Raw genomic sequence first — 18868 nt, forward strand, 5'->3', positions numbered from 1 at the left:
AACATAAAGATGGGTCCAAAGACACCTCGAAATGCCCGGATGGGTGGAAAGATTACATAAAACTCTGGGTGATAAATCCCGACGTTCTAGGGAAGAGGATCATTGGGAAGAGACCTTTCTTCCTCTAGACACCTCTGGCTCCTCATCTTGGATCAGAGAGAAGTTTGAAGTTTGCATGGACAGGCTGGAAAAGTTTGTAGACTTTTCTGAAGGGTTTTCTCCTAAGAGGCTTTGTGAACAAGCCCTTATACAGCAATAGGAAAGTTCCAAAGGACCTCTGAATTACTTTCTTGAAGAGGTCTTTGACCTTACTGATCAAGAAGGAGTTCCTATTGACCTATACCTACAGGATGATGATCCCTTTGATGATACAGGAAAACGGCTATGAGGCGCGAAATAAAAGCGCTCTGGGTTAGCAGACTCCCAAGCTCTTTGCAAGCTGAAAAAACCAAATTAAGAAAACTAAGGTTTAGGATTTTCTATAAGCAAAAGAAAGCTGTCCTTGTGAAAAGGGATGCAGAAAACATGCTTCAGGTACTTATAGTAAAGATGTGGGTGCGTTTTGTTCACTGATCAACGGCCTTGATGTTCCATTACTCTTGTCCCAGTCTAACGCAGTCATGGAGAAGGACTGGGTATCCCATTTTTCTTAACTTTACTCTCTGGGGAAAGTGAAACCGGAATCTCCGGCTCAAAGACCACTGATAGAAGCATCGGTAGGATTCGAGCTAAGGGTGGACATTAAGAGGGTCAGTGACCTAATTAAATCTTGTAAGCCCTCTAGGGCTGCTGTCCCGAATGGACTAACTAATAGCACCTTAAGGGCTGAACCCTTTAATTGGACAAATGCTCTGGTCATCCTTTTAAGAGCATTATTGAGCTAAACATTGTCCCTCCGTCTTGGCATACAGCCATTGCGGTCCCTATATTCAAGAAGGGTGCAAGATCGGACCCAAGGAATTATAGACAGATATTCCTTTTGGGTTTGGATAGTAAGATTCCTCTTGATGCCCCATTTAGAGGCCTGGGCAAACGCTGCGAACAGGTTTTCAATCTTCCAAACAGACATTCGTATTTGTCACTCTACCATTCTTAATGGTTTGGTAAGGGCCATTCAGGAAAGATCCCGGTCAGATAAAACTGCTAAAACCTAAATGGCCTTGATGGATCTTTCAGCGGCCTTGGACCGAGTGGACTGTAGGCGCTTGTGTTGGAAATTGGACTCTTGGGGTATGCCCAGAGGCATGTTAAAACTCATTATGTCCTTTCATGAGACCTCAAGGGTGAGGGTTTATCTAAATAGAGATGGCCTTATGTCGGACTTTATCTCTACTCCGTCCAGCCTAAGGCAGGGTTGTAAACTCGCTCCCTTCCTTTTTAATTTTTATGCATCTGATGTATCGACATATCTAAGGACGGCTTCTTTGGTTTCTCCCAAGCTGGGAAAGGAAAAACTTCATAGCTAGCATATGCGGACGACTTTCTGCTGTTTGACCACACACGTGCAGGCATAAGGAGGCTATTAGCCGCTTTATCTGAATTTGCTGCTGAGAAGACCTCTTAATTTTTCAAAGACCAAAATTCTTTGCTTCAGTAGAGGGAGAAATACCTCACTAGCATGGCCCGCGGAATGGGCTATTCTCTCGCCCTACCCCAGCATGATCTACTTGGGATTTTTGATTTCGGCTGGCCCTTCTACACTTAACCTTCAGTAAATTTTGGTTCAAAAGGCTTCTCTCCTGTCAAACCAATTGGCAATTGTGAACCAAAAATGTGGCAGCTATTCGATCAAACCGGCATTAACATTTTTTTGAGGGAAAATTTATTCCTAAAATCTATGGCCTTGAACTATATTTCAGGGTGGTACCCAAATGGTTGGATCAGATGGAGGCTAAAGTCTGGAGGAGAATACTGTGAGTTTCAAACTGCATTCCAATTGCAGCTAACAGATTTGAGCTGGGGTTAACGTCTTCAAGAGCCCGAGTACAGTGAAACTGTTTGCCATTATACTTGAAACTTCTGTCCTCTATGGATGCCTCGCTATATTGGGTACTGAGTAAAGCTATGGTCTTTATACCGAGGGGTAATAGAATGTTTTGTGTCAGATCTATGTACATAGAGAAACTCAATCTTGGAAGATTTGAACGTGGATATAGTCTTTTGTTGGCAACCCTGATACGGTTAAAAAAAATCGTTTGGCTGAGACCATTAATACATTTCATAGTTATCCATCCATGAGTCATCTGAGACATGAATAAAAAAAAAGAGGAATAGTTCCTCCGTATCGTATTCTTTTCCCTTGCATTATCCGCAGAGCAGTGTTCCTATGTTTTCGGTGGAACCTGCTCCCTACTCGTGAGATTTTACAAAGGAGAGGTCTGAATGAAACAGACAAAACAGTTTTGCAGAATTTGTAAAAACTATGAGGTATAGAAACGGACAAACATCTAATCATAGACTGCCCAGCTATGAACAATTTTGCGTACGAGTTACCTAGGAAAGAGGCTCCTCTCAGTAAACTGGATCAACAATGATTCATTGTGGCAAAGGTGTCTAAATTCCCCAAATATGTCTGATGGGCTAGCAGTTGCATGTTTTTTAAATCGACTGTTTACATTTTACTTAATTGTACAGATGCCTCCTGTTCTGTATTTTTTAAATCAATATTATTGCTTTCGCTGCATCGTGGTTTTGGTTTTATAATGTGTGAATTTATTTTTTAAATGTTGTAAAGATTTATTTGTCAAACCATAAACAATAAAAAATGGTTAAAAAAACAACCTTATCTACTTTTCAGAATGGCAGAACATTTCTAAGGTAAGTAATAACTTTTGTAACTGTTCACTCTGAGTTAGTTACCAACCAACCCTTTTACAAGTAAGAAACTTTTAAACCCATATTCTCTTTTCTTGGCAAAATGCCCAATCCTTTAAAAGTATTTCCCTTATTCTTGGAGCATGAGTGTTCAGTGGCAGATGGGGGGGGGGGGGTCGTGGTGGGGGGGAGGTCTTCACTAGGGTTTAGCATCCAACAGGCAGTGTCAGGATAGGTTTGTCACAGTTCCATTGGAAGACTGTTCAAACAGGTGAGTATTTTGATTTATTAGAGGGTCCAGGGGTTTCACAGAATACACCATAGGAGGATTCCAGCAGCAGTGGGCCTGGTTGAACTGCTCGAGAGGCCTCCCAATCACAGTAAAAAGCCTACAACTACACAGAAATTACAGGAGACTTAAGGGAAGTGTTGGGGGAATTTGCATTTTTAGTGCTAAATTCCTCCCGCCTTAGAGACCCCCAGCTCTTTTGCTGTACTCGGGATGTTTAATTTATTTTAACCCTGGAGTGAGTGAGACCTCTTTCCACTCTCTCGTGTTTTTACCTGATTTGTATTTTGTTTTAACACTGTTTTTGGAGTCTGACAAATGCCATAGGCATCTACGTGTTGTAATGTGATGCATTGCACCTTCAGTGCAGTGTCACAGAGAAATCCTTTTAGATTTCTTACAAGGTTTAAATACCTTTTCTTGTGTGAACTACCGTTCCCAAGAATAGTAAAGGGAAATTGACTTTACTTAATGTTCCTCTTTGTAGGTCCAGCACACACCATCTGGTGTGGAGTGTTGGGGGCGGGGTGAGGGGGGCTACCTAGTAGCTGTCATGAGCACTCTGTTTCTTAAGCGCTGGAACTGGTGGACATACTGCCATTAAAGTGTTCCACTATGCTGCCGCGCTTTATCTTTGCACGGTCTAGTTTATTTTCATCATGGCTGCCACCGTCCTTATCAGTTCATTCTTCCCTGCAGCCGCCGCGTTGCAACCCAGCTCTTTCTCCTTCCTCCGGGTAAGACGCTAGTACCAATTGTTTTCCCCAGCTTCTGTTTAGTTCCTTTCCTGCATCCTGCTGCCAGCACCTTTCTGCCCTTGCCTTCCGTGTTTGCTTCTTGTGCTGCCTTGCTCTCCAGTCCTTTCCTGGTGCTCGCTCCCTCTGTTGCTCCTGGTCCTGATCTCTGGTCCTCTGTTTTGGACTCTCCTTATCCTACTATTCTTGTGGATCCTTGCCTCTACCATACCATTAGATTCTTGCTTGTGGATTCTTGCTTCATCTGTTTGTGGACTTCAGCATCTATCCTGCTATCTGAAACTTGATTTTGTCCACGTTACATTTCTATCAACCAAGAAATATCAGAAGGGGGTTTTCTTTCCTACGGCTTTTCCCCTTTTCCTAGGCTGTTGCAGGGGAGGAGGGGTGGAGGGGTTTTAACCACTCGGTCCTATTGGATTATACTTCTCCATGACATGGGGTCTGTTCCGGGAGGTAGTCACTATCTCTTTGAGTAGGGGTCTTCCCGAAGCAAGAAGTTAGATGCTGCAGAACCATCCATCAGGGTTCTTGGTAGGTGGGGTACAAAATCTAGGTTGGGAGTGAGGACATGCAGGATTAATTGTGCGCAGACAGTTTCAGGGGGTTGGCAAAATGCATGCCAAGTTCCTTAACGGTTTTATCCAGAGATCTGCAGCAGTCTGCTCACAAGATGGAGGATTAGGCGCTAACTCAGGACAAGATGAGTTTCCCCTCAGTAACATTCCACAATGGAATGTTAAGGATACGTTGGAGGTGAAGTGCATGTTTATCAATGCATTCTCCCCACTTTCTTTCATGGAGACCTGCATGGCCGTGTAGCACTGTTAGGCAAAGTTTGTATACAGTACCCTTTGGGTGCACTACACACAGCTCTGACTACAGGTACAGGAAACGCCACCTTTGGTATAAGTTTGTACTACACAGTTTTGGTAGCGTGTTGAGCAGCCAGGCTTATCTCAAGAGGGGAAACGTGAGCAGTAGTGGAGTAACACAAAGATTCAAAATTAGTTCTTCAAATATACTCCTACACTCAAGGTGTCTTGCATCAACAATTATTAATTTATCAGTCAGTTACAAAGCCTGCTTCAGAAAATAGCAATAGAATAGTAGCACACAAATGCACTTCAATACTGTACACTCTTGAGTTTCTGAATCAGACAAGACCCTTTTGGGATGGCCCACAGACACAACCTACACCCACAGGTGACTTCAATGATGAGGGTGCTGGGGACATTAATATCTTACTGTTGGCATTCACAACACTCTTAATAAGTTAGGTAAAGGGCAAAGGCTGTTAAAACACAAGAGATCACAAATGTTTCTAAGCAGGGCGAATACTTTTAGATTATGTTAGAAGAGTCATTCAATTTTATAGGCTAAGCCAAGGTCAATGGGCAAACGTCTTGCATAGGATAAAGCACTTCTAGTAGATAGAAAAGTCTTTGCACAAGTTCTTTGGAGTGTTTGATGAAAATAAGAATCAAATGTAGGGCCACAAGCTGATTAGACTTGTGAGTTGCAGACGTTTTAACCACTTCCACAGTAAGAGATAAGTTCCCTTAGCCTTATTTTACAGTACCTTCGGATGAAGAAAAAGATGCAGCTGAAGACTTCTGTTCCTGTGCAGCTCTGCAGATCACACTGTTCCAGGGCCTCAGTCGTGGGGACAAGAGGGAGGACGTCTGACTCCTGCAATGCACTGAGACTGTCAAATCTGGCAATCGGTAAACTTCACTTTCAGTGGCTGTTTCGCGTTTCAGCTACTCGGTTTCAGCAAATGGCAACAAGCGCGGTTCCTGGCTGTCAAGGTGGACTTTTCTCGCTTCTGGGGTCCGCACTCTGCTGAGTGGAATCAGGCTTGGTCATTCCTGCAGTTTGGATTCTGGAAGATCTTCAAAAAGCTTTAGGCCACCTTAAAAGCAACGCACAAAATCTGGTGTCCCTCTACCTGGCAATACGGTTACCTGCAGCAACTCTGAGGAAATTCAACCAGCTCCAAGATGGGTGTCCAAATGGCTTACGTTGGAGTTGATTGGTCCCACCAACTCAAAGGGAGAAGTCCCTGCAGGGGCTCCTCTGTCGATACGAATTTGGCAAGTAGGCACTGCAGCAGGGCTTCACCAGGCAAACCAGCGGTCCAGGAGTTGCAGCAGGCGTCCTCTTCAAGTTCTTCTTTGGTTCATTCATCCAGTGGTCGACTCTGCCTTCCAAGCCAAAAGACTTGCCTTTTATTCACTTCTATCCCATTCATTCAAGCCTAGCTAACACTCACCCAGCAGGGTGGCCGTCCTTTCCGGACAGTCAGCCAGCCAATCAACACAGAGTGCATTTGCGTCTACTAGGAGACGAAGCACAGCGAGTTTCAGGCACCGCCCTCACTTCCTGGCTACCCCAGACACTGTTGCGGGTTTCACTCCTGAAGCCTGCCAAAGACGAATGAACAAAGAGACCAAACCTGGTTTGGTGCGCAGAGAAACTCCCACAAAGACCTGGAGAAAAAAGAAGACCCGGCACCATTTTAACAACGATGGCTAGACACCATTTTGAAAAAGATGGCTCCCGCGGTTAACGTTACCGGGGCCGTGGACGGTCGCGGTAAATGCAAACCTTGGTAGTTCAAAATGAAACCACTGCCACCAGCCAGTCGATTAAGGAAGGGTAACATAAAATATGTTACATGAGCATTTAGACACAGGATGTTAAGTAACCCCTCCAGCACTCTATTGTAAAGTAAAGTCAATTTCACTTTACTGTTCTGGGAAACTGTAGTTCTCCCAGAGAAGGTATTTAAACCTTGGGAAATCTGAGAGACCTCCATGTGCCACTGCACTGAAGGTGCTGTGTGACACATTGCAGAAGATGATGCCTATGGAATTTGTCAGACTCCACAACCAAAAGAAACGCACAGAGTATAAAAAATCACATTAAAATACATGAAAGAGTGGGAAAAAGGGCCTCGCCCTCTCCAGGTTAAAAAAATCAAGTCCTCAAAATGCAGCAAAGTTGCTGGGGATTTCTAAGGTGGAGGGAATTAACACATTTTTGAGAATTCTTCCTAACAATGACCTAGACAGAAGTTGAAGATTCAGGAAGAACGGCTGCAGCAACTATTACCCTATGAGGGCGCTGCAATTAGAGAGTTTGCGTATTGTTTTTTTTGTGTAATTTTAATTTACTCTTTAGACTGCATAATTGGCGAAAAATTGATGTTCTGTTATTGCTTTCAGTTGTAACATTTAAAAGTGCAGTATAAACTAAGTTTGAGAGAGAACAGCTTTTACATGTGAAGCGCAAGGCAGTCATTTTCTACAGTAAAACATATTGTGAGCATGAAAGCTTAACTATTTTTGTTCCGCACTAATTTTCACTTAAAATAGACATCACCCGATCAGATAAGCTCTGGGAAGTCTTGCACAGGTTGCCGGTGAAACACCTTCAGTAAGAAATTAAAGTTAACTGCAGGAGCACGTGCTCGCCACTAGATGGCGGTAGAAGTCAAAGCTCACGCTAACAAGTCCTCAATTTAATGAAGACAGTTTATGTTAAAGTTATGCACTTAGCTTTTGTAGACGATCATGTGGGATCCCCCGGACTGAATAAACTTCATGAGTATTAGAGTTGCAGTCACTTTAGAGCTTGTTGCTCTTCTGAGGACTGAGGACGCTGGCTGCCATTTTCTTGGGCATTAAGGTAGTTGTAGTTTTTAGATATTTGCTGTAGTTCTAGGAGATTAAAGTACAGATTAGGATTGCAAAGGAGTATAATGACTGAAAGTGGAGGTAAAAAGAGTGAATAAGGATTCAAGTTTGGATTAACGCTTAAGAAGACATAGTTTCAAGAAGAAAAGCAAGGTTATGATCACAAATACAAAAGTCTTATTTGTAAAGGCTTGTATTTGAAAGTTTGACATGAAGGGTACAAGAAAATGTTTCTAAAACAGTAATACCAAGCGTACAATGTTCGTCCAGTGCAACTACAGCTGAATAAAATCCTCTAGGCAGTGGCAGAGAATACACAGGTAATTCTGGGAAGGATGAGAGAAAGGTGGGGTGTTTAAAGTGCCTAGTAATTACTTTGCCTATTCTTGTACAGGGAGCCCAGCAGAGAACCTGGAATAGCTCCAGTGTCTTCTGTTATTTTATCCCATTCCCCTTCCCCCCCCCCAGGCTGACCGGAGTCTTGCTGGAACAATGGAATCAGTAGTACACAGAGCAGTCATTGAGGGACTGTGGGGTTCAGCAGCGTCCACGGAGGAATGAAGTAGGGCTTATCAGACAGAATGAAAGGCCCAAGTTGATCTTTCCCATCCAAGCTGCCATGTACCCCACATGGTTCTCACTGAGTCCGTTGGGCGAGGTTCTGAATGAGTTACGCCAGGAACTGATAGCGCTCAGGAACGAAAACTTAGCTTTAAGTTGGAATGTTGAAAGTTTGGGTAATCAGATGAAAGAGATGCAGGCCCAGGCAATCCCTTTACCGTTAGACAAGTTTAATGATCTCGAGCCTCCTGATTTAACTCGGGAGGAGGAGCAAGGTGAATCTAATACACCCAAGTTATTCACTGGCAGGGAAAGTCAGTACCTAATTCCACTAGCCGTTCCTGAACGTTACGAGGAAGTTCTGTTTTTGTTATTCAATGTGAATTACATTTTTTGTGTCATCCTGAGGTTTTCCCTTCAGGAGCTTCTAAAGTAGCCTTCATCCTTTCTTATTTGGGGTCTGATGCCGCTTCTTGGGCTGTGTTGTTGGTCAAAGAGTCCTCCAGTGATTTCAATGCATTTTTGAAAGTGTTTGGAAAGATGTTTGACAGGCGACGGGTATCTCAGGAGGGGATCGCGAGTTGTTGGAACGAAAGAAGTAAGGCGTTGGATAGTTACATCACTCAATTCAAAGCTTTAGTGTTGAGGACTAGATGGCCAGAGGAGAAGAGGGCAACCCTATTCTATAGAGGCTTGAGAGATGAACTCAAAGATCGAGCATAGCCACTGGCCACAATATCTGCCTAGCAAGACATTCAGGCACCATGATTTGTACAGGGACCAGGGAGTCCCAACCCCCACATCCGGGCTCTCACACACACACTGACTCTTTGCCCGGGAAACCGCTTTCAATATATGGCACTTCCAGACCCCAGGGGGCAGGAAGAAGGCCAAAGAACAATATAGCAAAAGGACAAGCAAATACCGTGGTGGCATGGCCATTTTAGGGTGCTAGCCACCCTTACTAGCCATTTGCGTTAAATGCAAAAATACACAAGCAAAATCACAGAAAACACTGTAGAAAAATATCCGTTGCTACCAGCTCATCCTAGGCACATTGTAACAGTAACCAAAAAGCAATCGTAGAAATATATATAAATTTATCATATATAGATTGTGTCTGCATGTGTCAGCAGGGGAAGCCAGTGAAGCCAGTAGCTTAACAGACGCCAACAAAAACTGTAAGTGTGGCATGGGTGGGGTGTAGAGCAATTACTCTATACCAGAATGTCCCTGCCACTCTACCTACCGTCCATAATTTAGACTGCCATAGACATAGCCCATGCATACTTAGAAAGATATGTTCCACCAGCCGGATGATATCCATGACAGTATTTGAAATGTTGCCTTGCACTGCATCCTAACACACTAGTCAATGTTAACAAGTGTCACACCTGGAGGGAACTTTGGATGCTAGCCTGCGCCGCATCTAGATAGATTTGCAATAGTCGGCACCTGCCTACTTAGACAGAATTAGGAAGATTAGCATACACCACACTTGATTGAACTCTGATAGAAAAGTGGTTGGTGGCATGCACCGCATTCAGTTAGAACTTAGTTTAGACCTGCCTCGCATCTAGATTGGATTATGAATGTTAGCACATGCCACACATAGATGGAACTTGAATGTTAGCATGTATCCAAACATAGAATTGAGAACATTGGCCTGCGCCGCATCCAGACAGGATTGTGAATGTTGGCATGCGCCATACTTAGATGAAACTGTAAATGGCAGCATGTACCACACTTAGATGGAATTCTTAACCTTAGCCTGCACCGCATCTACACAGGATTGTGAACGTTAGCATGCGCTATACTTAGATGAAACTGTACATGTTAGCATGTAGCACACTTCGATGGAATTCTTAACCTTAGCCTGCGTCGCATCTACACAGGATTGTGAATGTTAGCATGCGCTATACTTAGATGAAACTGTAAATGTTAGCATGTACCACACTTAGATGGAATTCTTAACTTTAGCTTGCGTCACATCTAGACAGATTGTGAATGTTAGCATGTGCCACACTTGGATGAAATCATGATCACTAGCCTGCCTCCCATCTAGACAGAATATTGAAAATTAGCAAGTGCTGCACCCAGATGAAATAGTGAATGTTAGCAAGCATCACACCTAGACATAATTGAAAAGACAGCAATGCCAACTAACCAATCCACTAACCATTTCATCCCACTGCATACACCTCTCAAACTCTAACCAAACACAACCACAAGCCTAAACCTCAGCAATCCGCACAAACTTCACTACACTGCAACAACAAAACAAACCACACATAGACTTGCACAACAGAACACGACAACTTCAACCGCAAAACACCCAGCCAACGGACCCACTGGGCTGAGGCTGCCAACAGCACATCACTGCTCTCTTGCTCTTTTCCAGCTTACTCCCACTAACTCACCCCTCCCTTTTTCAGAGCGCCAGGGGACCACTGCTGTGGTCATAGTGCGCGGTGCAAATATCCTTTATGAAATCCACTAAAGGAGACAAAGGGGCTTAGCATAACCTTGTCCGTATACAGGCGGTAAATCCACCAGGATACAGGAAAATGGTAATGCTGTTACTGGCACTCGGTCCGGCAGTATTACCACTGGATTATGAGTGATGGTAACTGTTGTAAATCCCCATTCCATGAGTCCTATTGACTCCATGGGGTATTTTACAGGTATTACTGGTGCCAGTAAAACCGTTGATTTTTGCCAGTAATGTGCCTGACTTGCCTCCAGTTCTTAACTGTATGTAAATCGGGCACCTCACGAGCTAACTTGTAGTTGGCCGGTATGGAAATGTTAATACCGCACCCTCCAATTCATAATGAGCCTCATAGTCTCCTAGTACTGATAATATAATGAACTGATCAGTTTCCCCATTGAAATTAGCAAAAGGGCCTGGGAAGGAAAGTATAATGCTTTATTTGGCTCCAAAGATTCGGGACAGGAGTCTAAACGAAGCAAAAAGTATTTGTCGGAGGGAAGGAGCTAAAAAGAAAAACATGCCCAACGCCAACCTACCCATTGTCTCACTGTTGTTTTATATTCCCTTTCCTCCCTGTTAGGAACGTTTTTTTTCTGAAGTCCAACTAAGGGCTTAGTAAAACCTTTCAACTGAGACAGTACAAGACTCCACTCTTAGAATAAGGCTGTACCACCTGAGTTCAGGGTAGCGTAGACAGAGCAGCCAGGCATATCTTAGGAGGGAGAGAGGGCTGTAGAATTGGTACAAAGAAATTGTAATACAAATGGTCCAAAGAAACACTATATATTGTAAACATAAATGGTTTATTTAAATACAAGTAGGCTCAGATAAATCTTGGGGGAAATAAGTACTATCATATATATATATATATATATATATATATCTATCCACAATAATAAAAACACAACACTAGGCTTTAAAGTTTACAGACCAAAGCATAGACCTTATTTTGAGAACGAACAGTAGTATAGGTAGGTCAAACATTTTCATACACATTCAGTATATGTCACACCTATTCTTGGGGAATAAAAACCTTAAGTTACTATTGGACTACTTTACAGTAATTCATGGGCCGTAGACCCTGTCAGTTGTACTGTGACGCCCAGCAGGAAATCGCATAGTAAGTCAACTGAACAAAATACTTTTCTGTTCTAGTGAAACACAGATTCTACGAACGGTATAAATCTATAACTTGAATTCAGGATAACAGTTATTCTATGGGAGTGGGACCTTGGGGTATAATATTCAATTACAGTTGATTTGCAGTTCACAGACTAAGTGAAGCAATAACTCTAACGTATTTTAGGATAACGTAGTTATGCTCAAGGTAACTAAACCCTATACACTTTTTACAGGAGCTATCCGCCACCTAAAGGCAGGTATAAACCTAAGACTGTTTTTGTGTCTGTCTACAACAGACCATGGAAAGCAAAACCCAGTGTTACACTTTATTAATGACTCAGTTATTCTAGGTAGGTAAAACCTAATGCAGACTTATTCTGGAGACGCGAACAGCAAGACAAAGGAAGCAAGACCCAGTTGGGAACACTCATAAATTTATCCTAACAGGAATAGACTAGTGAAACCAACAGCATTACTTTTGGTAAGCGGCACAACCAAATGACAGTGAGTAATATACCCTTACATCTACTTTCTGTTAGAATGGCAAAACAATTTCTAAGGAAAGAAAGGGGTAACATATACTTTTCAGAATGGCAAAATATTTCTATGGTAAGTAAAACAACCTTATATATACTTTTCAGAGTAATAAGTGAGGTAAGTAATAACTTTTGTAACTGTTCACTCTGTTAGTTACCAGCCAACTTCTTTTGCAAGTAAGTAATTTTCAAACACGTATTCTCTTTTCTAGGCAAACGGCTCAATCATTAGAAGTATTTCCCTTATTCTTGGAGCATGAGTGTTCTCAGTGGCAGAAGGGGGGCAGGGGAGGGTCACTAGGGTCTAGTGTCCAACAGGCAGGTCAGGATAGGTTCTTAAGTAGTAAAGGTCAAAGTTCCTAAGGAAGACTGTTAGAACAAGTAAGTACATTACTTTAGAGTTAGTTGTGGGTCCTTCACAGAAGACGCACTAGGAGGATTCCAGCTGTGGGCCTGGGTGAACTGGATCAGAGGCGTCCCAATCCCCCCCAAAACTACCCAGGACTCCATAAGGGACTTAAGTGAAGAATACCCTAGCCAGCACAGTACCTCAGCACAGAAGATTTTGCAGCCAGACCACTTCATGATCTGCAGCCAAACACCCAGTTGTTGAATTCCCTAATCAAAAAGACAGGACACTGGAAGGACTTTGCAGCAAGGACGTTTGCAGCAAGGATCACATCAAAGGTTCTAGTCAAGGTTTTCCTTGCGGCTGGGTGCGGCTTGGATTTGGTGTCTTTTTTAGGAGCACAGAAGAAGGCAGAATATTGCTGGTCGGAATCTCGTCGTTTGCAAGGTCCAGCACTCTGGTGAGGGGAACTTTCGGACTGGAATCTTGCCTCTGGAGATCCATCAGGATGCCCACGAAGTTTCAGCGAAATTCGGAATTCGCACAATGGCTCGAGGTCCTAGGGTATTTGGGTATTGCAGCCCTGCAAGGTTGCAGCACTGTGTGGGATGGCTCAGAATGCAGGTCTTCTTGAGTCTAGTGGGACTCGCCAGGCTCTGGCCTGTCTTTTCGGAGTCCCCAATTGGAATGAATGGGCTACAACAGGCTCCAGTTACACAGCAGGCTCTCCGGTCGCTGGAAATTGTTTCAGCTGCAAATCCTTCAGCTTCCTCCTTGGTTTTGATTCCAGTGGTCGACTACTTCTTCAGCTTCCAGGTTCAGACTTTTATGCAGGAACCCAGCCAATTAAACCGCCTTGCAACATTCCAAATTGGAGGTGGGTGGATGGATGGGGTTTGGCAATCCCTTTCTGGACAGCCAGCCTCTCAGTTTGAACTGGAATCTCACACTCGGTCTGGAAGACAAAGGGCTGCAGAGTTTTGGACTCCTCCCTCGATTCCTGTCTTCAGACACACCTGGCCGGGGAGTTCACAGGACTCCCACCAAAGTTAAAAATCACACAAAGGAATTTCCCACCCTAGATGTCAGGAGAAGGTACTAGAAAGGACAAGGAACACTAAAATTGTGAAAAACAAGACTGGCTCATTTTGGTAAAATGAGCATGCATGGGTGCCTTTAATGGGGCTGTGCAAATAGCCTGCAGTAAAGGTGCACCAAATTTAATAAAAAGGTTCACTGTCACCAGCCATTAAAGGTAAGTTTGTCCTTGTAACATAAATGTTACATTTAAAATGTGAAAGGGGATACTCTATATCTCCCCAGCACGCCACATAAGGTGGGGGGTGCTGGTCTCGCCTAATAAAATGTGAAAGGGATCCAAAGATCATTTCTACCCTTAGAAACTGTAGTTCTCACAGGGTTAGCCAGAGAAAGTAAAAAGGGGAGCCCCTAGAGCAACCCAGAAACAAAAGGCACTTATTGCCACAAAGTTGCCAAAGAGGATAACGTTTAAAAGGCACTATGGAGAGTCTTAAAAATGCCACTCATAAAAAGAGTGAAAGGTTCCCACTCTCAGTGATAGAAGGACAAATAATCCACCAGTAAAAGTAAAACGTTCTGGGTTTGACACGGGTCAGGTATCATTGCTTTGAAAATCTTACCTAACGCTGTCCCGCCTCCCAACTCCCACACTGTACCATCCATCTCCTTCCTGGGCTTAAGTAGAATACCTGTTTGCCCTAATGTGCAGAGTGTTTCATGAATTTTAAAAAGTGTCTATGCACTTGAGCTACTAAAGTAACTACTAAAACGCTTTTTCTCCTCTTAGAAACATGAAATTGTAAAAATCAAATGTCTTTTAAAAAAGTTCTACAAAATGTTTGGGTTTGCAGGGGCAAACTGAGACATGATGGCAAAAGTCTGAGATAATGATGTGGCGAGGCTGTTGAAGATTAAAGCATGAATAGCGGGTTTGAACACGTAGTGCTATAAAGAGACTGGACTTTTTTAGGATTTTGTAACAGTTGAAATGCACAGAAGGGGGTATCATGTTGTTATAGCTGTACTCCACTGTGGCATCTACTCTGTAGCCCGACTAATGTAGCTGCAGGCAAGGCATTGACTTTATTCATGTTTTTATTTGCAGGCTGTGCTTCCCATCTTCCAGCAGAATGTTTTCTTGCTCGCCTCCTCCATCAGCATGCCAAGTGAGGAGGCAGAAATGAGCAATTACTTGGTGAAACAACAAGGTTAGTTATTTTTGGGCAGATTAAAAGGGCATTGTTAGAGACCCAGCATTCTGAAATGCAAGGATTTGGGTGTTCCCAAAAACTGTATTGGTGGAGGTAATGCTTGACTGATAGTGATTTGGTAGTGACAGGTGGCTGCCTCCACAACACTCCATTTTGGCGGCTCATTGTACCTCTGCACTTGGCAGCAGTAGATGAGTGCACATTTTCTTGAACTATAAAGGTAATCTCCATTCACTCACCTAAAGATCTGCAGTTGAATTGTATACTTTGTTTTAACACCCATTTAAATGCCTATCTTTTCCACTACTGTGATTTTGAGTTGTATTTCTACCCCATGATGTTTCTCCTTGGGGTTCACTTTTGCATGGACAACATTTTCATGCCATGCTACCCTTTCTCCCACCACCAAAACGAAAAGTACAATCGAACATTTATTAAGCAGAGCTCTCAAGTTTTCGCTTATGTGCAAATCTGTCATCCAGTCATGATTGTATTATTTGCTTTCTTGGACTTGTAGTGCTAGATTTCATACGGTGAAAGCAAAACTACATAGGAAAAACACAGGACTGGATGACTTTCTTGTGCATGGCAGAGAGAAACCTAAAAGATCCGATTTAGTGCTGCCTGCAGAGCACCTTTATTTATGGATGCTAGCCTAAAAAACAATTGTCTGCCCCTTAGCGCAGCAGTATAGTATGATTTTTCAGCGGTATAGCATGATTTGTAATCGTTGTAGGGGAATCCATGAAATGTGGGCTCCACCCACCTCATGTAACCAGTAAAACTTGCTTACATTCGCTTGTTCATTTTAAAATCTCCAGGTAAACCGGAGGAGTGGAAGGTCACCAAGCTGAAGGTAATCTGCGGTTTCACTTTTGCTGCAAAATGATTGGGTATTAGGTACTTTTGCCTCCCAGTATAATAAAATTGCGATCTTCTGGTTTAAAGGTCTGTGTTGTGATTATTACCAAGGAGTGTGCATCTCTTTACCCACACGCTTAAATCTCTACCTTTTCTCTTGAGACCTTGTGCTTTCATAAATCAATCAAATTACTAAGGGCCTCACTAATCAAATTACTAAGGGCCTCAATAAACGTTTGGTGGTACACAGGAATACTGCCAAACTCATTTACTGTTCCCATCGTAATATTGTATCCAGATTACACGATGCTATTCCCCATTATAGAGTCGGAGAAAAGGCCCTCTACTAGGCCAAGAGTGCTGGCAGTGCGATGGCCCTAGAGGCTGGGGACACCCTACAATCCAGGATGGCAGCCATGGAGGAGGTATATGGGTGATTCCTCTGGGGCACCACACTGCTGCCCACTTGCTGAACATGGGGACTGTCACAAGGAAACTGTCTCCCACAATCCCTTGGTTTGACAAACCTCCTATCCAGGCCACAATTATGCATTCCATGTTTACTCTCCGGTAAAATCCTGGGAAGCCCTGACTAGAGGATATCTGGTTAAGGCCCTGACCACAGGGAAATGAGCAGAGGGCCCTGTGAATCCAGACTAGCAACATATACATTTAGATATGCTGCAGAAGTCCCACCTGTGGCTTCCACTGATGTTTCCAGCTCTACCAGGGGTTGCAGGACCATTGCTGGGTTTGCAAAGTTCTTGGCGTGAAAACCCAATGCTTTCTGAACACCCTGGTATCCAGAATGAACATAACCCTGGTTCTGCAACACACAGGTTTCTTAGTTTGAAAGTGACCTATTTACAAACCTCCCAATTCATCATGAACAGGAGAACAGCAGATAGCAAGCTAACCTAACAAGATGGACCAGCCCAGTGAAATCTAAGTTGGCAACCTCTCATTTTGTCACCTCAGCCTCACTAGACACCCCTCAGGCGTAGTCGTCAGACTGGCCAATCATGGTTTGGTCCGCCCCACAGAATTCGGGTGCAATCTGTTGGCCAAAGAGCCAGCGTAGCTGAGGGACTTGGATTTTTGGAGAAGCGGGAACTACGTTTGGAGGGCAGAAGGAGGAAGGAGTGGGGAGAATGAAGGAGCAGACTGACAAAACACTGTTTTGGAGGAGGAAGGGTGAGGTATTGGAAGGAGGTTCGAAAGGAAAAGGTTGGATATTTGTTGAAGGACGGTGGAGAGCTATTGAAGGAGGTTGGGAAAGATGAGAGGGAAGCGGTTAGAGAATTGTTAAATTAAAACTGTGTTGCGGTGATATGGGTTGGATATTGTTATATTCAGACAGGGTGACTAAAGATGACTGTGTGCCGGTTCTCATTGGAGCGAGCAGGTATTGCATGCTGCGTTTAGGTTTGGTGGTTGTGGACAAAATCGAGCAATTTCATGTATGCCATGATTATGATGGTTTCCTTCTAGTTTGTGGGGGGCAAAGTAATGGATGCCTTCATGGGCATGGGAAGAAGTGATCTTGCATGAAGGAAATCTAAGGCTCTGACCTGCCTGATAAAGGCAGTACCTGGGTGGGGACCAGTGCAGCGTGGGAGAGAAAGCCACTGACCGAAAAGGTGTTGAGTGGCCTGTGGTGGGAGGAAAGCTGGTGTGGGGGTAGTCTGGCCTGGGACTGATGTGGAAGCCTCCTGCCTCCGCGCCGGAGGAGCCTAAGAAACTTGGAAAGAAAAACCGCAGCGTTTTCCAACACAATAACGTTGTATTTATGTTTGCGGTCGCTTCAAAAGCGACCGAAAACATAAATACAACGTTTTTAAAGCTGCGGTTTTATTTCTAAGTTTTCCGGGCTCCTCCAGCCCGGAAAACGTAGAAAAAAAACGGCAGCTAGTGCTTATTTTTTGTAAAAAAAAATAAATAGCACTTACCGAGATTCAGCTGCAGCTTTCCTGCTCTGGTCTCCGGTCCCCGTCCTCCGCCTACAGCACTAATGAAGGGAAAGCCACCCAGCGGTAGCCTTTGTTTACTACAGCTGGCTGGCTTTTCCTTCATTAGTGCCGCAAAAGCCAGCACAGGAGGGCATCCATTTCACAAAATGGCTGCGCCCATGTGCTTGCTTTTGCGAATTTTGAGCTTGAATAGCTCAAAATTTTACATAGGAAGTTTTAAAACGGAGAATGCTAGTATTTATTTTTTTTATGTTGCCTATCTATTTTTTAAATAAACCTTTTTACTAGACCATCCCTTTAAGTCCATACCCAGGTAGGTGATGGCCTGAGAGGGGACACTGATTTGATATGCATTAACTAACACACTCACACTCTCACACTCTACAGGTACGATAGTAGTGAGGTAGCATGGGACATCCCAATCCTAGAAGTGCACTCCGCTCTGGAGGACAGTGTGTGTTCGTCCAGGTATGCGGTAGCCTGTACTGGGTGGAGTCATGGGCAGCTACCACCTCCCTCTCCTCTCTCATACCTGACTGCCATTCAGGCATGGTGCTCTGCCAAGATCTCTGCTTTAATGCCAGGAAGACGGAGATCCTTCTCATTGGGACACCTGCTCCTTGTTTCCTCCCCACTCTCTGGCCAGCCTCCTTAGGTCCCCTCCATTCACCCATTTGAGAGGCAAAAAACCCATCATCTTTGACTCCCCTCTTTCTTTCCACAAATCACAGACCTTGCCAAGAAGCCAACTTTCAGCTCCACCTCGCATGGGGCATTCTACCTTTCCTCACCTTCCCCCAGAAGCTCAATGTCTGCAGAGCCCTGGTTCTCTCTAGGCTGGATTACTGCAACAACCTCATCTTCAATCTGCATCTTTCCTCGCTTCGCCCCCTTCAACTAATCCAGAATAGGACTTTGAGACTTACCCTTGGCTCAAGCCCAGGGAATGCACCTCTCCAGCCCTAAAATCTCTCCACTGGCTCCCGGTGTCCCACAAGGCTGTCTGGGGCCTGGGACCTCTCTATTTCCAGCTTTCCCTCCTTAAATTCCTCCCTGCCAGTCCTTCGGTCCTCTTGCTCCAACTCTCTGCAGGTCAAACGTTTCTTCTCTCCTTGGCTGCTTCCTCCCTCGAACGGCCTCCACACCCCTCTGACTTAAGCCGGA

The 18868-nt window shown here is 44.0% G+C and overlaps 1 protein-coding gene across 1 annotated transcript in view; it reads left to right on the forward strand.

The window, feature by feature from the left end:
- The window catches only part of NOC4L (nucleolar complex associated 4 homolog), a 255328-nt gene that overhangs the window by 111402 nt on the left and 125058 nt on the right, over positions 1-18868 (forward strand). Inside the window, exons 6-7 of the mRNA XM_069619985.1 lie at positions 14768-14870; positions 15695-15729. Of these exons, the coding sequence (XP_069476086.1) occupies positions 14768-14870; positions 15695-15729 (138 nt within the window). The remainder of the gene's footprint in view (positions 1-14767; positions 14871-15694; positions 15730-18868) is intronic.

This window comes from Ambystoma mexicanum, chromosome 10, assembly GCF_040938575.1.
Source record: "Ambystoma mexicanum isolate Mex_15411 chromosome 10, UKY_AmexF1_1, whole genome shotgun sequence".
NCBI lineage: Eukaryota > Metazoa > Chordata > Amphibia > Caudata > Ambystomatidae > Ambystoma > Ambystoma mexicanum.